At 40.8% G+C, this 16,335-nt stretch overlaps 1 protein-coding gene across 4 annotated transcripts in view; it reads left to right on the plus strand.

Annotated features, from left to right (window-relative positions):
* SMG7 (SMG7 nonsense mediated mRNA decay factor) overlaps nt 1–16,335 on the plus strand; it is a 54,119-nt gene that overhangs the window by 15,901 nt on the left and 21,883 nt on the right. For all 4 annotated transcript variants that reach the window (XM_088170170.1, XM_014886721.2, XM_088170173.1 and 1 more), the window contains exons 2-8: nt 7,470–7,501; nt 8,765–8,882; nt 9,905–10,037; nt 12,762–12,933; nt 13,772–13,843; nt 14,820–14,970; nt 15,305–15,440. In XM_088170170.1, coding sequence (XP_088026296.1) covers nt 7,470–7,501; nt 8,765–8,882; nt 9,905–10,037; nt 12,762–12,933; nt 13,772–13,843; nt 14,820–14,970; nt 15,305–15,440 — 814 coding nt within the window. The remainder of the gene's footprint in view (nt 1–7,469; nt 7,502–8,764; nt 8,883–9,904; nt 10,038–12,761; nt 12,934–13,771; nt 13,844–14,819; nt 14,971–15,304; nt 15,441–16,335) is intronic.

Raw genomic sequence — 16,335 nt, forward strand, 5'->3', positions numbered from 1 at the left:
GTACTGAAAATAGTGTCAGGGTTACCTGTGGAGCTACACTGTCAGTTCCTAGAAGGTAAAGATGACTGGAGTTTTTGTGCTCTTGTTGTGCAGCATCCATTTAGAAGTTATTTTTTTCCCTTCTGTCTTTAGTAAAATTCCAAATTTTACTAAAATGTAGTAGGTCACGATGACGGATTAAATAACAGCATTGTATTTTAAGAAAATTACTATGAAAACGCAGCTGAGCTTTCCTGAGCTAGTCCTAACACTATATTTATTGCCAGCATTTTTGCTTGAATTGGAAACTGCAGGTTGTTGGATATATAGTTTTCAGGTTAGTCTCCTGGTTCAAATTTTGGAGTTCTGTGGAACAGATCCAGGCATATTGCTGATCCTGAATGGCTGGACCCTATTTCTGAGGTGTTTAGCTCCCGTTCTGACTCCGGGTTGTAAGGAGAGGGAGAGCAGAGATTCCGGTGGAGGCAGTGGAATGCCAGGAGCCTGAGCAGTGTAGATTTGTATTTCCCTCTCTGTAGATTAAATCAGAGATTAAAAACACATTAATTTTCCCTTAGGAGTGCTTTTACCTTTGGGGCACATCATTTTAAAATCTTGGGACAAAGAAACTGACTTCCATGAAACTGGAGGAAGAAAATGAGTTTGAATGAAGCTGACTGCAAGGGTACTTCTACCCTTATCCAAGGAGGAGGACTGTCATCTCTGATCAAATTTGGAAAGAGCTGCTTTTAGTGGTTGTGTTTTGAGGATGATTATTATGACTTGATTCTACTAGAGGAGAAGGAGGGAAGACAGGATTAAGAAAAATCGTGGGAAAATCGTGTTCTGTGTCCTCATTTCTCAACATCCTTCTCAGCTACGGTGAGAACACAAAAGGAATAGAGCAGGATTCCCTGTGGAGGGGGTTTGTATTCAGGTGGTGATTGCTTTGCTTTAATATCTGCTTGCAGAAGTGTAGAGGTTTTTTTTGTTGGTTTTTTTTTACTGGTGATGAATTACTTGTTTCTGTGGCTTTGATCTACAGCTATAATCTGATTAAACTGCAGGTCAGGGAAATTACCTGTACTGTGGCTTCAGCTGCCTGTAAGAGGAATAATAAGGTTTAAACTACTTAGCACATAAAATTGACAATAGGATTGTTCTGTTAAAGGTCTTTTTCATTGGTGTGTGTTAACAGTATCCTTCCACAGCACATGGAACATTTAATTCCATGACCCATAGCCTGAAGATCTCTTACTACCTCATTAAGAGCTGACATCACCTAAACCTGCCAGCTCCCAAAGCAAGCAATTCCAGAACTTTATGCAAACTAAGGTCATTTAAATTAGGTGGCAACACCTGAAAGTTTGGGACACTAAGAACTCTTCTACAGTGGTAAAACTGTTAAAGTTGTTTAACAGTACATGTCTGATGCACGAGTAGGGAGAGTCTGTACAAAAATTAATAAGTAAAATCTTTGTTGGATGCTATATACCCCTGCAAAATCTTGATTCCATCCATTTGTCCTTTCAGGAGATGGTGTGTGAGGCTGTTAGCTGTTGTCTGAAGCCTGTTGTGTTCAGGTGATGTTGAATTAATGGGTGGAGGAAAAATCAAAGATGAAGTTCACCCACAAGTTTGCTACTACTGTTCTTCAGGCATAACCATATATGTTTATTAACAATCCTAAGATTGCTGCAAAAATATTTCCTTCTGACAGGTCATAGTTAGAGATACAGTTACTGTCTACAGATCAGTTAGGGAAGTCAGTTATGTTTCAGAACCCACCCTTTAGCAAAGTGTGCCAGCTGTAAAGGATTAGTAGCTAGATAGTCTCTAAAAACTGTAATGAAAGTTTTCAGTTGTAGCAAGTGTTAGTGGTAACTCTTAGGAATTGAAGGAAAAATACTTATTTTCCATAAAACTGTCAACCACTTGTATCAGCAAATTTTCCTCACATCTCACTCCAGATGTGAATGATGTCTTGGATGCAGTGCTTTGGGGCTTCTGAACACGTAATCTCTCCTAAATATTGCTGTGGAATAGTCAGTGTCCATGCTGTCAGTGTTTCCTACTGCTTCCACCTGCCCTGAATCAGCATGGGTATGCTTAAATACAGACAAAGAAGAAAACAACGCACTGAGTATTAAAACTATTTTAAATGTTTGTTGAAGATAACTGTTATTTTGAGGAAAATCTAAAATGGTAGTTGCAGGTTGTGCTTTGAGGTTCCTTCTGGTGTGAGCCTTGCCAAATATTGAAATTATGAAATTAAAATACTAATTTAAGTGTGTTGGACTCTTTAGTATGCTAATATAGAAAATTTACCTTTTCTACCCAAAATGAAAGATTTCCCACATTTATTCTATATTTTTCTGTATTTCTGGCTGTGCCCCTGATCAGCCTTGGGATCAGTCACCTCCAGCTAAGACTCATTAGGCTGCAGCTGCTTTTCATTGTGGCACAGTTTTTGCACGCACCTCCAGGAAAGAGAACTGCAGGAGTATGAATTTCTGCTTGGAGTGAAACTCCTGCCCATTTCATGTTTTTTTAGTTTTTAGAATCACAAAACGTGATTGGATTCTGATGGCTTTTATAAATTTACATTTTAGTAATGTAAATCCTCAATTCCTTATGGGGGGGTTGTGTTACTGAGATTTGATGAGGGAACTGATACAGCTGCTGATGCTTAGGGCTGTCAGGGGAAAACCAGGTGGAGTTTCCCTTCAGGAATGGTGAAAGCAGTGTTGTGTTCTGTGTTGGCTTTGTGAGGTCTGGGGTTTTCCACGTTTTTTGTAGAACTTGTCATGCAGAAGCAGATCATGTCTGGCACATCCTCACTGTGAAAATGAAAGAGGTGTGCTGTAAGTGAAGCTTGACTTCCAGAAATAGAGGATGTGAGCTGGGTAACACAAAACTACTGCTTTGAGAAGTTGTGCTTAATGTTATTGGCTTATCTGTGCTTGATAATGAATCTTGTTAGCAAACCTCTGCTTCTGTAGAATGAATATGGCCCTATTAGAGATGCAGGATGGTGTATGCAAAACTGAAAATTTGTGACTGACTGCTTTGAATTATAGCAGAACTGAAGACAGATATTGGAACAGAAATTAATTCTTCTGGAGACAGTGGTAAAATAGATCCATTTGTTCAGTGATATGTAAATAGAGTTGGAAGTCAGATGGCAACAAGAGGAAAACTTGAATAGAATAGGTAACCAAAGAGGCTGTAGGATCTTCTCTTATATGATTTTAACATCAAATTAAGCAAACTTGCTCTAGTGTTAAAGAGTAGGTGTGACTGCATGATCTTCTGATGCATCTTATGGTGTGATGGGGTAAAGACTTAAAAATATGTATACGGGAGAGATACCCCAATATTTGCGGGATTTTCTTTCTGTACTTCTTACCAGCTAAAGGGAAACAACTTGTTTCCTTATTCTGCTGTGGGAAGACTGAATTGATCAAGAATGGTAAAAACTTGGAAGAGGGAAAAGGAAATGTGTCTTTCTTGTCTTTGCCAAGTCCAGTGGTTCATTCCAGATTAAGTGTAACCTCTGAGTTCCAGCAAAACAGAACTTTTTATACTCTCAGGTTCTAAAGAGAGGAAAAGTTTTTTGTCTCCTGTGGGGGCTTAAATTTTTATTTATCTTACACCTTTAGAACCTGGAGAGACAGTCCTGACTACTGTGTTTTAAAGTTTTGAAGCTCTTCAATTTTAGGAATAAAATGAAAATTCCTTTAGCTATCACATGTTTTTATTGAATTGGATGAGAGGCTGTTGTATTTCAGTTTAAAGTTTGATTAAAGCACAGAGCTGAATCTACATATTTGGTTGGGAAATGATAAAGAGTAGCTATTATGATGTATCAAGGTAGTATATGGAAATACTTGAAATATAATTTTTTTGAACTATGGTTTGTCTTTATTTCATTTTGGACCAAAAAAACTTAGGGAAGCTTGACTGAACTGCTGATCCAGCTGGCCAAGTAGGTACTTGAGAATATTATTGAAATAATACAATGTGTAAACAAGCCCTATTAGGTTTTCTAGCAGGCAGCCTCTTTGCCTCAGAATGAGTCATTCTAATGTAAATTTAGTATGAGGTGGTGTAATAAAATATATGGCCAGAAAAGCTTGTTAAAAATGCTGGGTGATAGAAGGAGCCACTGTCACTGTGAGAAACTCTTACCAGTTGTTACCAGTGAGCTCCAGTCGGTGCCCACTAGGAGTCCCTCAGCACCAGCAAAGGCCCATTGTGAAATTTGTTTAAGGAACGGGCAGTGCATCTCTCTCTCTCTCTCTTTTGCTGCTAATATTTTGCCAGTGATGCACAAGTTTTGTACCCAGGCTACCCTGTCTTATCCTGGCTAGAATGCAGCTATTTGAAATAAATTGTTTCTAGTTGGAAATGAGAAGCAGCATACTAATGTTAGATCCACTCTCCTAATTCCTTTGGCCTCTAGGAAGTCTTGAAATAATTTCTATACATTTTATTAAAAATTACAATGACAATCCCTTCAATATTGCTTGCTGCAATTTTATAAATTATACAAGGCAATTGGTGTTATGGCCGGTGAAGCAACTGGTGCTAAAGTCCCTTGTTCTGTGAGCCCATGAGTCTTCTCTTCCAAAAAAAAAAAAAGTGTTTTTAAATAAGCCTTTTTGGTAGAAGCTCGGGTCTAGCTGTATGATTAGGTCTGTGCATTTATGAAGAGTCTGTCAGTGCTGATGTAGACACTGAGGCTCTCTTCATCTGAATTCTCTAGGCAACAGTGAGGGCAAACTTCTGAGGGAAAAAGTGCTTTTATATTTCCCCTTTCACAAAGTATACTTAGTGGAAGGTAGTTCCTCACAACTAATTTCCAGAGGAGCTTTGGAAATTGGCTTTTGAAGGGCCAGCCTTTGTGCCTGGAAGAGAATTCTGGGCTCGTATCTGTGGGCGCAGTCCTGGGTGTCCGACTGGGGCTGAACTTCTCTGCATTCATGGCTTTGGCAGCACAGATTGTGTTCTCGGCTCAGAGGAGACCTTCACAGCACTGCAAGATGTTTGAAGCATGAGCCAGACTGTAGGAACTCTGGCTGTTCAGAAAAGTGAGATTCCAGCACCTGAGCAAGTCATCTTTTCCTTGGGAGCGGTGGCATCGCTGCTGCCAAGTCCCAGCACCGCAGATCTGGCTCAGCTCTGTGCCTGACTGGACTTGTGGGTCAGCGGTGCAGGGGCTGCCAAGGCACAGTGATGCCTGGAAAGGCTGACCTGGAACAGAGACTAGGCAGAGCAAAAGGAATAAAATAGGTATTTATTGAAAGGATACACCTTGGGCAGTGCAAGGTACACCGGCCAGGGCTACACCTAAATCAAATCCAAGATGGATCCTGGTCACGAGTTTTTACACCTTTATAAGTTTTGGTTCATCTGCATATATGAGTCAATTATCCAAACACAGCCCCAGGCCATGAAGTCTCAGCCCCCTGGCTTGCCCCATTCCCTTAGCCATTGTTTGTGCTTTTTGGGTACAGGTTGTCCTTTGTTCTCAAGCTGGGAAGGGATTGTTTTGTCTAACTACCCTGTGAAGAGAACTTACTTAATATGAAGTTTCAGAGTTACACACCAAGCAGCAGAGAATCTAAAAAATATAAAAGCTAAAAGCCAAAACATCACAGCATGCAGAGGATATTCCTGTCCCTCCTTATCTCTTCTTGGCTCTGTGGGGCCAGGATCTGCTCATTCTCATCCTGCTGTCTGCAGCCACAGAGTGCCTTCACTTAGGTGCCTTCACTTAGGTGCCTTCACTTAGGTGCCTTCACTTAGGTGCCTTCACTTAGGTGCCTTCACTTAGGTGCCTTCACTTAGGTGCCTTTTGTTACGTCTGTGTGGATGAGGAAGAAATGTTTCTTGGGCTTTCAGCTTTCTCCTGATACAGTAGCTAAAATTTGAAGTGCTTGTCTCTGTTATCTCTTCTTCCAGTGTTCTCTGCTTTTAGGAGTTCAAAAAACAATAATATTAACACCTTCTTGAAATAAATAAACTGAAAGAAGCTGTCTTAAAGGCGTTAAATTTGGATTAGGTGAGGAATGCACAGATTCACTTCTGATACCAGTTAAGATGTTCTTGACTTTTGTCTTTGACTTTTGTTCTAGACAATTAAAGCTCATCTCATTCCTTCTTGGATGGAGGTGGCTATGGTGAGCTATTACAGATAATGCTTGTATTTAACAAACAGAAATTTTGTGAAGGGACTTATACATTACTAGGAACATGTAAATTGTATCCTATTCTGATACCTTTTAATTCTCATGTAGACCTCCAAACTTCCCTATAATTTGTGGCCAGTAGGTAGATCCCAGAAAGAACTGAAAAACTTTACAATCACCACAACTTCACGTTGGCAAGAGAAAGTACATGCTGGTTTCTGCAGGCCCTTTAGGGTTACGGTGGTGCTTTCTCCTGGCTCTCCATTCTTTTCCAAGCTGGCATATGACATTCATGTTGGGCACAGTGTGTCTTCCATCTGTGGTTTTTTTTTTCCTGAGGCAGGTGAAGGGAGCATTTCATATGCTGGAAGGATTCCATGTCTGGTGTGGAAAGCTTGCACTCTCCAAATCTCTATCACCACTTGAGTGCATCAAGAGCAGAGGGACATGTCCCATCTAAACCCAGCCAAACCAGGCAGCCTCGTGTCCCCTGTGCCAGCCCTGGGGTTGTGTCCATCAGACAGGCCAGCAGTGCTGCTCTTTGAAGCTTTATGTACTGCTGACACAGTGCTTAACTGTAGCACCTCCATTGCCTCCTCCAGCCAGGCAATGATCATTCAGAAATATTTCTTTATTGAGGGCTTCTCCAGTGTTCCTCTTTTTGAGAAGCTATTTGCCAACCTCCACCAGCAGTGGGGATTTGCAGAGGATGCTCAGTGCAGGAGCTGTAGTCACCTGTAGTTGCCATTCTTTCTGTGTGTACTGTGTGTTATTTTCCCTTGGAAGCCTGATCAAAGCATTACTTTAGGGATGCAGTTCAAGGGAGAGAGGTAATTGGGGAAGCCATAGTCTTATCCCTTCTCCCTACAAAAAATGTGTGCAGCACGGGGGGCAGGAGGGCTGTACTAAGATGCTGACAGACACTGATGGGAGTTTGTGTTGCTCTGACTTTGTTGGCTCCTGCCTTTCACGTGTGACAATTTAGGGTTGATATCAGGTTCCCAGGTAATTGTCACTAATGTTGGCAGGACACTGCTGCCGCATAAAGCTTAAAATATAAACCATAATGTAAGCATTTTGAGTTTGTGTTTGTTCAGAAAGAGGCATAAGCAGGGAAAAGTCAACAGTTAACTACTGTTATGGGATGAACTAAAAGCAGTCACGCTGTTGAGCAACAGTAGCTCAAATCTTGCATGGGGTGAGTTGTAAGCAGATTCACCATTGCATGGATGTGCTTTGGCATAATTCAGTTATTTTGATCTGTTTCTAATTTATTGTCTTATTGTTTTCTTACAGGCAGGCAGAAGTCCTGAAGGCTGACATGACAGGTAACTGCCTTTTTTATACAGTTGATCTAGCTTATTAATAATATTTGATTCCTGGTTTTGTTTTCCTTTTGTGTTCCTTTTTGCTTATCATTCTTAAGAATTTTCTGGAAAGTGTTTGACCTTAAGTTAAAGGCTTTTCATCTGTATATAAATAAATAGTATTTTAACAACTGTGCCCCTTTTGCCTGCACCTAATTCATATTTTTAAAGTTGGCTTTGGACGTTCTAAACATTTGGAGATGACGGTCATGTCTACTTCTCTCTGAGACTCCTGCCCAGACTAGCACAGGAACTGCTGTACTAGGGATTAGCCAGGATTTGGGTGGTTTTATGGAACCTGTATGAGGAAATGCTGATCTGAGTGCTACCACGTGTTGTGAAAGTGCAGCCCTAGATGCAGTGAAATGCTATGAGTTGTGATTTAAGCTATATCTATTAATGGGAAATGGAAATGGTTTCTATTAATGAATCAGCCCTGCAGTAAAAGTAGCTTCCCTCATGAACCTTTGCTCAGCTGTGCTTGCCAGCTTGGTATAGTGAAAGTAGCAGGCTGGTGCAGTCCCCATAGGAATATTAACACCAGCTGGACCCACCCAACCCAACAGGAGTGGCTCCACCATCGGCATCAAGGTGGTTTCCCTGGGGTGAGGCCTATCTTTTGTGCTCCTGCAGCCCCAGCCCAGGTGGTTGTAGAAGCCATGGGAAATTGGACTCTAACTCAATAGCAGGGAGCAATGTTTGCACTCACCCTCTGGGATGGAGAGCAGATGACTACTGGAGTAGTTAGAGCATGGCAAGCACGCAGCAGTACTTGCCCACAGTGTTCTCTAAATACCAATAGCATATGTCCATGCACTGTCCTATTTAGCATCCCTCCATGTTGCAGATTTATTGTCTGCTAATTATTTTCAGGCTACACTGGAAATTTTTCTAAATTCATCCAGTGGGAAGAAATTCTGCAGTTTAATATCTTACAGAGAGCCACGTCCTCCTGTTTTGTTTTTGAACTTGCCAGCTGCTAACTTTGTTCACTTCTAGTTCTGGTGTTGTAAGAGACTCATCGGTTAATCAGTGAGCACTCAACCCTCAACCCCTCTGTAGTTCTTGTATTTCACTTTTCTGAGGAAACTGATAAAAGCAGGTGCTTGGTGGTGTGTATCTTACACCGAGCTCTATTCTTTCGTTTGTTAAATGAGTGAAAAATCAGATTAACCCCATAAATTTGTGTGTCTTTGGGTTTTTTTTTTCTTTCTTGTTGCTCAGATTCAAAGCTGGGTCCAGCAGAAGTCTGGACATCCAGACAGGCTCTACAGGACTTGTATCAAAAAATGCTAGTGACTGATTTGGAATACGCTTTAGACAAAAAAGTGGAGCAGGACCTGTAAGTACCTCACTGAATTTGTGTGTATGTATGTAATCTGGGCTGGGGGGCAAGAAACCTTGAGAGCTGCAGAAAAGCAGTTGTGTCCTATGGAATGGTTGTCTTATTTCCTTTAAAATGAGAGCTGTGCTGTGGGTGAAACATGAGAATGCACTGCAGAACTGATAAAGAACATTCAGTAGGTTAGTGTTTTACCTCTGGCAATTCAGAAGCAGCCATGTCATGCAGGAGTGGGTTTTGGAGAGCCAGATGGAGGTGGAGAAGCTGAGGAACACCAGTCTGCTCTGCTATCAGGGAAGGGCTGAAGTCTGCATTTCCCAGAAAGGAGGACATTGCCTGCTGTAATCACCTGGAGCTTTGGGCAAGGTCTAAGAGGAGCTGAGTAGATGCTGAAGAGTGCATTTTAAGCCCTGTGAGGTAGAGCTGGGCAGAGGGAGGAATAATCAGGGGAGAACTTAATGGATTGCTCATGACACCTTACAAATCAGGGGAAGATCCAGCTGGGTTTTCTCCATGCCATGAATCCATTCCCTGTTATTTAAGGTGCAGACATGGATTGTAATAAGTTCAGTCAATAGAAGCATGTGGTTCTTTCAGCATTGAGGGAAGCCAGATGAGTAGGCTGGCTGAGTTCTCTCCATGCTTCCAGTTACTGAATGATTTTTAATGCTCATTTCTGTACCCCACATCTTGTTTTAGAGAGGGGCTTCTATGCAGCCTAAAACAGAACAATTGCAAGCAAATATTAATGATGTTAGTGTTAGCCATATATATATATATATGTATACACACACACACATATATGTTAGCTATATATATCTGTCAGGATCTGTTTCCCTAGATATCAGAGGTGAGGAAAGGTGATTTTTCCATATTTAACATTTGTTCTCATCTGAATGTTGCCTGAATTTGAATATTCTTCATGTCTGATGCTATGTAATTAAACAGTTCTTTCCTGTTGCTTATGCCATCTGCATAAGACACTTCCAAAGTAAAAAGATAAATGCCTCTTTTATTTTCAGTTGGAATCATGCCTTTAAAAATCAGATCACAACACTCCAGGGTCAGGCGAAAAACAGAGCAAATCCGAATCGGAGCGAAGTTCAGGCGAACCTTTCTCTGTTTTTAGAGGCAGCTAGTGGCTTCTACACACAGGTGAGTTACACAAAGTAGAGGATGGGTGGAGGATCAGTTTTAGGTGGGTAAAATCTGTTCTTTGCCCTTATCTTAGGAAACTGCTGCTGTAATGGATTGAGCAGTGCACCTTGCTAACTGTGGTGCTCTCAGCAGGAGATGTGTACAGAGCTGGTGATGGGCTTTCTTTTGATCAGTCTTGAGCTGATACTTTTGTGCATCTGGTAGTAGTTTTGGTGCAACTTAGGTTCCTTTCTAATAGAATCTCTTTAAAGCCTAAACCCCACTGTTTTGGGTAAGGTCAAAGGTCTGTTTCTTACTGTGCTCTGCTGTGACTGCTCAGAGCAATCATAAAACATTAGGAAAGGGTAGAATGATACTTCTTTGCACTGTCTCTTTCCTTCTCACAGTGAATCTGTTGCCTTCTTGACTTACTGTCTGTGTGAATCCTCTATTAGAAGGCCTAGCCTTCACTGGATCTCCAGTCCCTCTTAAAGCCATTTGCTCTGTCTCTGCAGTGACCTGTGGTGAGGAATTTTGTCTTTTAATTGTAATGTCTTACAGAAATGACGACACAAAAAACCTCAAGCCTAGTAGATGAGTTAGTTGATGATTTCATTGTACTCTTAGTTCTTTTTTTCTGCCTTTTCTCTAAAAATTTCCCATTTGGCTTCTCATTCCTGAGTATGTGTTTGTGGGCCACTGCCTTCATTCCTTTTCATTTGCTGTATAGTGAACGATAAACAAGGATAATCAGTTTGTTCTTGGTTTAAGTTAATCAGGAACAGAAATATGTGCAGAAAACACAGATGCACAAGATGTGTGTGGTGGCCTAATGATTTTGTCCCTTCCTTGTGACTCCTAACACCAATTATGAGCATTGAGGTGTAAGTCTTTATTTTCTACAACAATTGGAACAATTACTTCACTTCTGGGAACTTGTCTTCCTCTAAAGCAAAACTGTATTGTTCAGTGCTCTTGGACTAAGAATCTTTTGCAAGGTTTTCACTTAAATGCCGAAGGAGTGAGATTCTTATTCATATACTTCTTACTGACATATTTTTGCCTACACTATGTTAGATTTCATTTGGTTTCAGCTTTAAATTATGGAGAATAAGAGCCAGTGTATGATAATGGCCTTAGTAAAGATAACTTGCCTTTCTTTCCTTTTTTCCCCTCATTTGGTGTCTCCTTCAACAACATTGCAGTTGCTGAATCTGTGTTCGGAGTAAACTTTGTCTTCAGCTTACAGCACTCAACAGTGGGTTATTTGTACTGTATCATTTCCTAGTTGGATTTCAGACATCTGCAATGGCAACTCCAGGCTACCCTTGTGGCTGCCCCTTTTTTCCCTTCAGCACTGTTTTTTTGTAAAGCTACTTGTTGGAAGCAGCCGGTTTGACAGGCTGTCATGATTGCCAAGGGCATTCTACCATCTACACTATTTGTCTTGCAAAAGCCTTGTTCTTTCCTGAAGTGGATCAGGGAATTTTACTCTTTCTGAATTGATACTACAGACTGGGTTATCCTTCTCAGTTTGCTGTGATGTTAATCGCATTTTCATCGTTAAGCCTTGGCTCAGCCAACATACCTGTTCTCCGGGTGTGAGGCTTCTGCAAGTGACATCTTTGAGCAAGAGCATGAATTTTCTTAATTTGGCGTCTTTGAGGATGTCAAGTTGCTCTCTTTTATCCAGGTTTCATCTGTGAGATCTCTCTTGTTTAGGGATTCTTGTTTACTGTATAAAGACAGACCCAAAGGGGAGTGAGGTGTAACACAAACCTCTTTCTGCAGCAAGCAAAAGCATCGTGTCACATCTTGCTTACAGAGTGTGTGTCTCTGTCAGCTATGGGCTTTCTCTGTGCCATTATCTGGAAGTGCAGCCCTCCTGCAGGTTGGAGACTGAGCATATTCCCAGCTGGGAGAAAGTCTGTCACTTCTTACTTGCATTTTTTACCCTAGAACTCAGTCCAATGAACACTCACCACTCCCTGCTTGCCATTACTTTGCAGACTATTTGCTGGAGTCCGTTAGGAAAACTTCAAAAGCACTAATTAGAATGGCAGAGTTGAGGTTTTCTTTCAATCAGCTTTTGAAATATTTGATCAAGTAGCTGATGCCTTGTTCCTTGAAAGAGTTTCATTGTTGGCTTACCACAAATATTTACTGATACTTCAGTCACTGAACTGTTAGTATTGCCTTGCATTGCTTACAAACTTGGTTATGTTCCAGCTTCTTTCCAAAGTTTAAGTTGGAATAGTGTGGTTTCTTATGTTGGAACAAGCTGCTTTGGAGGGTGAGGGATGTTACTTTCTATTCTTTTCAGAGAACAGTGTCACTTCATCAAGGTATAAAACTCACTGTGTTCCTCTTGAGTGTCCTACTGAAAAAACAAGCCAAACAAAGAGACAAAGCAAAAGCATAAAACCCAGCAATATCTGTAGACCTCCCATAGTCAATCTCCACTGATAAATCCTTGGTGATTTAAATATCATGAGGATTGAGTTGCTTATTGGCTTGGGATGCAGAGCTTTTTGTTATTGGCAGGTGAACACAGTGGACACAATGGAGAATGTATTTTAATAAAGTCTCACTTTCAGTAACTTGAACTTGTTCACCTCCAATATGTTTGGCTCATCTGTGGTGAGCACACCTCCAAGTGGTGCTCTGTTAGTTTTGTGACTTGTTTTGATGCCTTTCCAATGCCTGTCTCGAGGTGCTACTGACCCAGCCCCGTTTTTGCAGTTACTACAGGAATTGTGCACAGTTTTTAACGTAGACCTGCCGTGCCGTGTGAAGTCTTCCCAGCTGGGGATCATTAGCAATAAACAGACGCACACCAGCGCCATTGTGAAGCCACAGTCCAGCTCCTGCTCCTACATCTGCCAGCACTGCCTTGTCCACCTGGGAGATATTGGTGAGTTTCAGAAGGAAGAGGCTGGGACGTGGAGTTGTCTGTGTTCAGCTTCCAGAGAGGGATCTGCATGTATCATGGCAACTGCTGGAGCAAGAGTGCTCCACTTTAGTAGCTAGTTGCTGATTGTGCTCATGGTGATTGCTGCAGGGAGAAAGACCTGGAAAGAAACTCTGTTCAGACTTACCTAGTGTGTGTTACACATTAACACACGGATACAGTTAGTCACTGGCTTTCTAGTGATCTGTTAGAGTCTGTCTCCTGGCACTCTAACCATGTTCTAGCTGGCAGGCACAGGGAAGTGCTGAAACTGGTAACTATTACAAAAGCTTGTTCCAGCAGGCTAGCACACTTCTCAATTCCGGAGCACTAAGATCTTAAGTACAAGGGTACCAGTTAGAAATCCAGTCTTTCATAAATGGGGTTTCTTTTTACATTAAGTTCAACAGGTTTATTTCTTTCTTCATTTCAGTGAAACTTTGTATTGTAGCAAGTTCTCTTTTCACACGAATCTGCCACTCCTTTTTGAACAACCTAAAAATAGATCTAGTTGGTGATTGTGCAAAGGTCATAAAATATTATGAAAAATATTCTAGCTCTCAGTATGTGGTGTTCTTGGCACTGTTGTCCATAAGACAGTCTTGGGTCTGAGGCAAAACACCCACTTCAGAATTGAATGTGTCAAATCTTGGTGCGGTTAGGTGTAATTGCATGTTCTTCTGGTTCTTACTTCTGAAACAGTAGTCACATGCTCATCAGGTAAGTTGCATTTTGTGAAAGTAACTGCAAGGGAGTGGAATTCTGGGCCTCAACTTTGGTTTTTTTTTTTCTCTTTTCTTAGCTCGCTATAGGAATCAGACCAGCCAGGCAGAGTCTTACTATAGACATGCAGCTCAGCTTGTCCCTTCTAATGGTGAGTACCTTTTCAGTTCATAATTCCAAAGCAAGATTTGGGGTATTGTTTTCTTCTATGGCAGTTGAAAGCCTGGGCTTTTATATAAATATCCCTCTCCAAATTCTCTGCACAACCATACAATAAAGCTTCACACGTCAGTCAGTCATTTAGATAATGGTTATTTGCATGCTGTGTCACTTCCTTTTTGTACAGATTTTGTAGCAAGCAAGGTAATACACAGCTTTACTCCAAGGCTTCACTACTATATATATAACTATATATGTATACAATTATACTCTGTTACATTCATATGTTATAAAGTTCAGTTAATGAAAACTTGCTTTACACCAGCATTGTTTTTTTCTTTTATTGTTAATTCCCATACCAATTTATAAAGTTTAGTAACTAAAATTGGATTTTTCAAGTTGCTGATGGGAGTTAATGAATTTTTAAATTCAGGGATCTAGCTTTTTAGCAATTGTGTTCCGGTGGCCCAAAATGTAGGGATGGTGACAGAAGGATAAGTCACTTTTGAGCTGGGCTGCTGAAACCAGTAATTCAACTTTTTAACCAGTTGCATTCTAACTGAACAAAACAAAAATTCAATCCCCTGAAACAAACAAGCAAACAAAATCAAACAGAGACCTCCATACCCAATCCTTCTCCATCCAAAGTAAAAAAAAAAAAAAACAACAAAAAAAAAAAGTAACAAGACAGACAAACAAACAAAAAGCCACAACCAAACAAAAACAAACAAAAAAGACCAAAACACAAAAAAAACCCCATACAGCTGATGCACCACAAATTTAGAAGCTTAGAAGCTTTTTCACTGAAGTGGTACCCCGATCCCAGGCTGGGGTGAAAGGGTCTGCAGATGGATCTGAGCCTTGTCTGTTGAAGAACTGAGGACTGTATGCTCCCTTTCCAAGTGACCACATGGACTGTGAAATCCAGCATGTTTCCCCCCAGGACAACTTGTCTTTTTCTCCCTTAGGTCAGCCTTATAATCAGTTGGCTATCCTAGCTTCCTCCAAAGGAGACCACTTGACCACAATTTTCTACTACTGCAGAAGCATTGCTGTGAAGTTTCCTTTCCCAGCTGCCTCCACTAACCTACAAAAAGCACTTTCTAAAGCACTGGAAAGGTGAGACTAAGGGTAAATGATTGCCACTCAGATAAGTTGGAAGATATTTCTTCTAAAAGTACCTGCCTTGCTAGAAGTTACTTGTATTAGGCAGTGGAAACAGAAATCCCTCAATTCTTGTCTAGTCAGAGCATCCTTACAGGTGTATGGAGCAAAGAATAGTTTGTGATGCTCCTGACTGTGATTAGTCAATGCAGGAAATAAGCATATTGTGCCAACATGAAAAGTAGCTTTGTGTGGACATTCCTCCCTCATTTTGGAGTAATTCTGTTGTGTTATGTGCAGCTGTGTGTAATTCCAAAGACTGAATCAGGTATTTCTATTCTAAATGCAGTCGTGATGAGGTGAAGACTCGATGGAGCGTGTCTGATTTCATCAAGGCATTTATTAAATTTCATGGCCATGTGTACCTGAGCAAGAGCTTGGAGAAGCTGAACCCTCTTCGAGAAAAGCTGGAAGAGCAGTTCAAGGTTAGTTCTAACAACATATTAATTAGTATATTGAGGAGAATAATTTTAGTAGCTGAGTTCTGGAATTACAGTCCAGTAATCATTCTTTCACATGATAAAACACAGGAAGCTCAAGTAGCCAGTTAGGGAAGGTTTGCATTGCAGTTCATATTAGATAGTTCTGATAACTTCTGCCAAGATTAGGGATTTTTTTTCCCATTTGACACCTGATCCATTGTTGGTGGAGATATAGGAGAAATCAGTGACCACTGTTGATTCTCTGCCCTGTAACTTGGATGATTCTTGGATAGCTGTGAAAAGGACTTGGTTCATCTGTGAAGTCTTGGCTTGGTGGCCTGAGGAATTTTGAGAGCTTCATTTTTTGGATGGCTTTCATTCACTCCCAGTGGTTATTAAGACTGCCTTTAATCTGCCTCAGAAAATTTGCCTCTCCTGTCAACAGTTTGCCCTTGAAAAGTGTCCCATACAACCTTACTTTGTGCAGCCTAGAACTATGCAGAGCACATTTTCTATGGAAAATCCAGGACTCCCATTGGTTACATACCCAGCTCATTATGTTGGACAATACAGCGGAGATCAAAACAAAAGAATTTTTTAAGGTATTTATGCAAAGTAGTAGTTCCAGAGAGGGCATAGTGTTAACTGGTAAATGCCTTTTGGAAATTTCTCTGCTTCAGCTTCTTAATTTGTGGAAAAGAAACAGGGAGGATGCATATGCTCAGTGGAGCAGTGGATGCTTTTCAAAAGTAGGAAAGGGGAATGTGGTCTGAGCAATAGAAAAAATCACAAATGTTCTTTACAGTGTCCTTTTACACTTTTTTGTCTTGAATTGTGCTGCTACAGTTAGGTTCACTCTGTCTTTAAAATAAATCTTAAAAACCACAGAACTTGCTAT

The sequence above is a fragment of the Sturnus vulgaris genome, chromosome 9 (assembly GCF_052056855.1).
Source record: "Sturnus vulgaris isolate bStuVul1 chromosome 9, bStuVul1.hap1, whole genome shotgun sequence".
Taxonomy (NCBI): Eukaryota; Metazoa; Chordata; class Aves; order Passeriformes; family Sturnidae; genus Sturnus; species Sturnus vulgaris.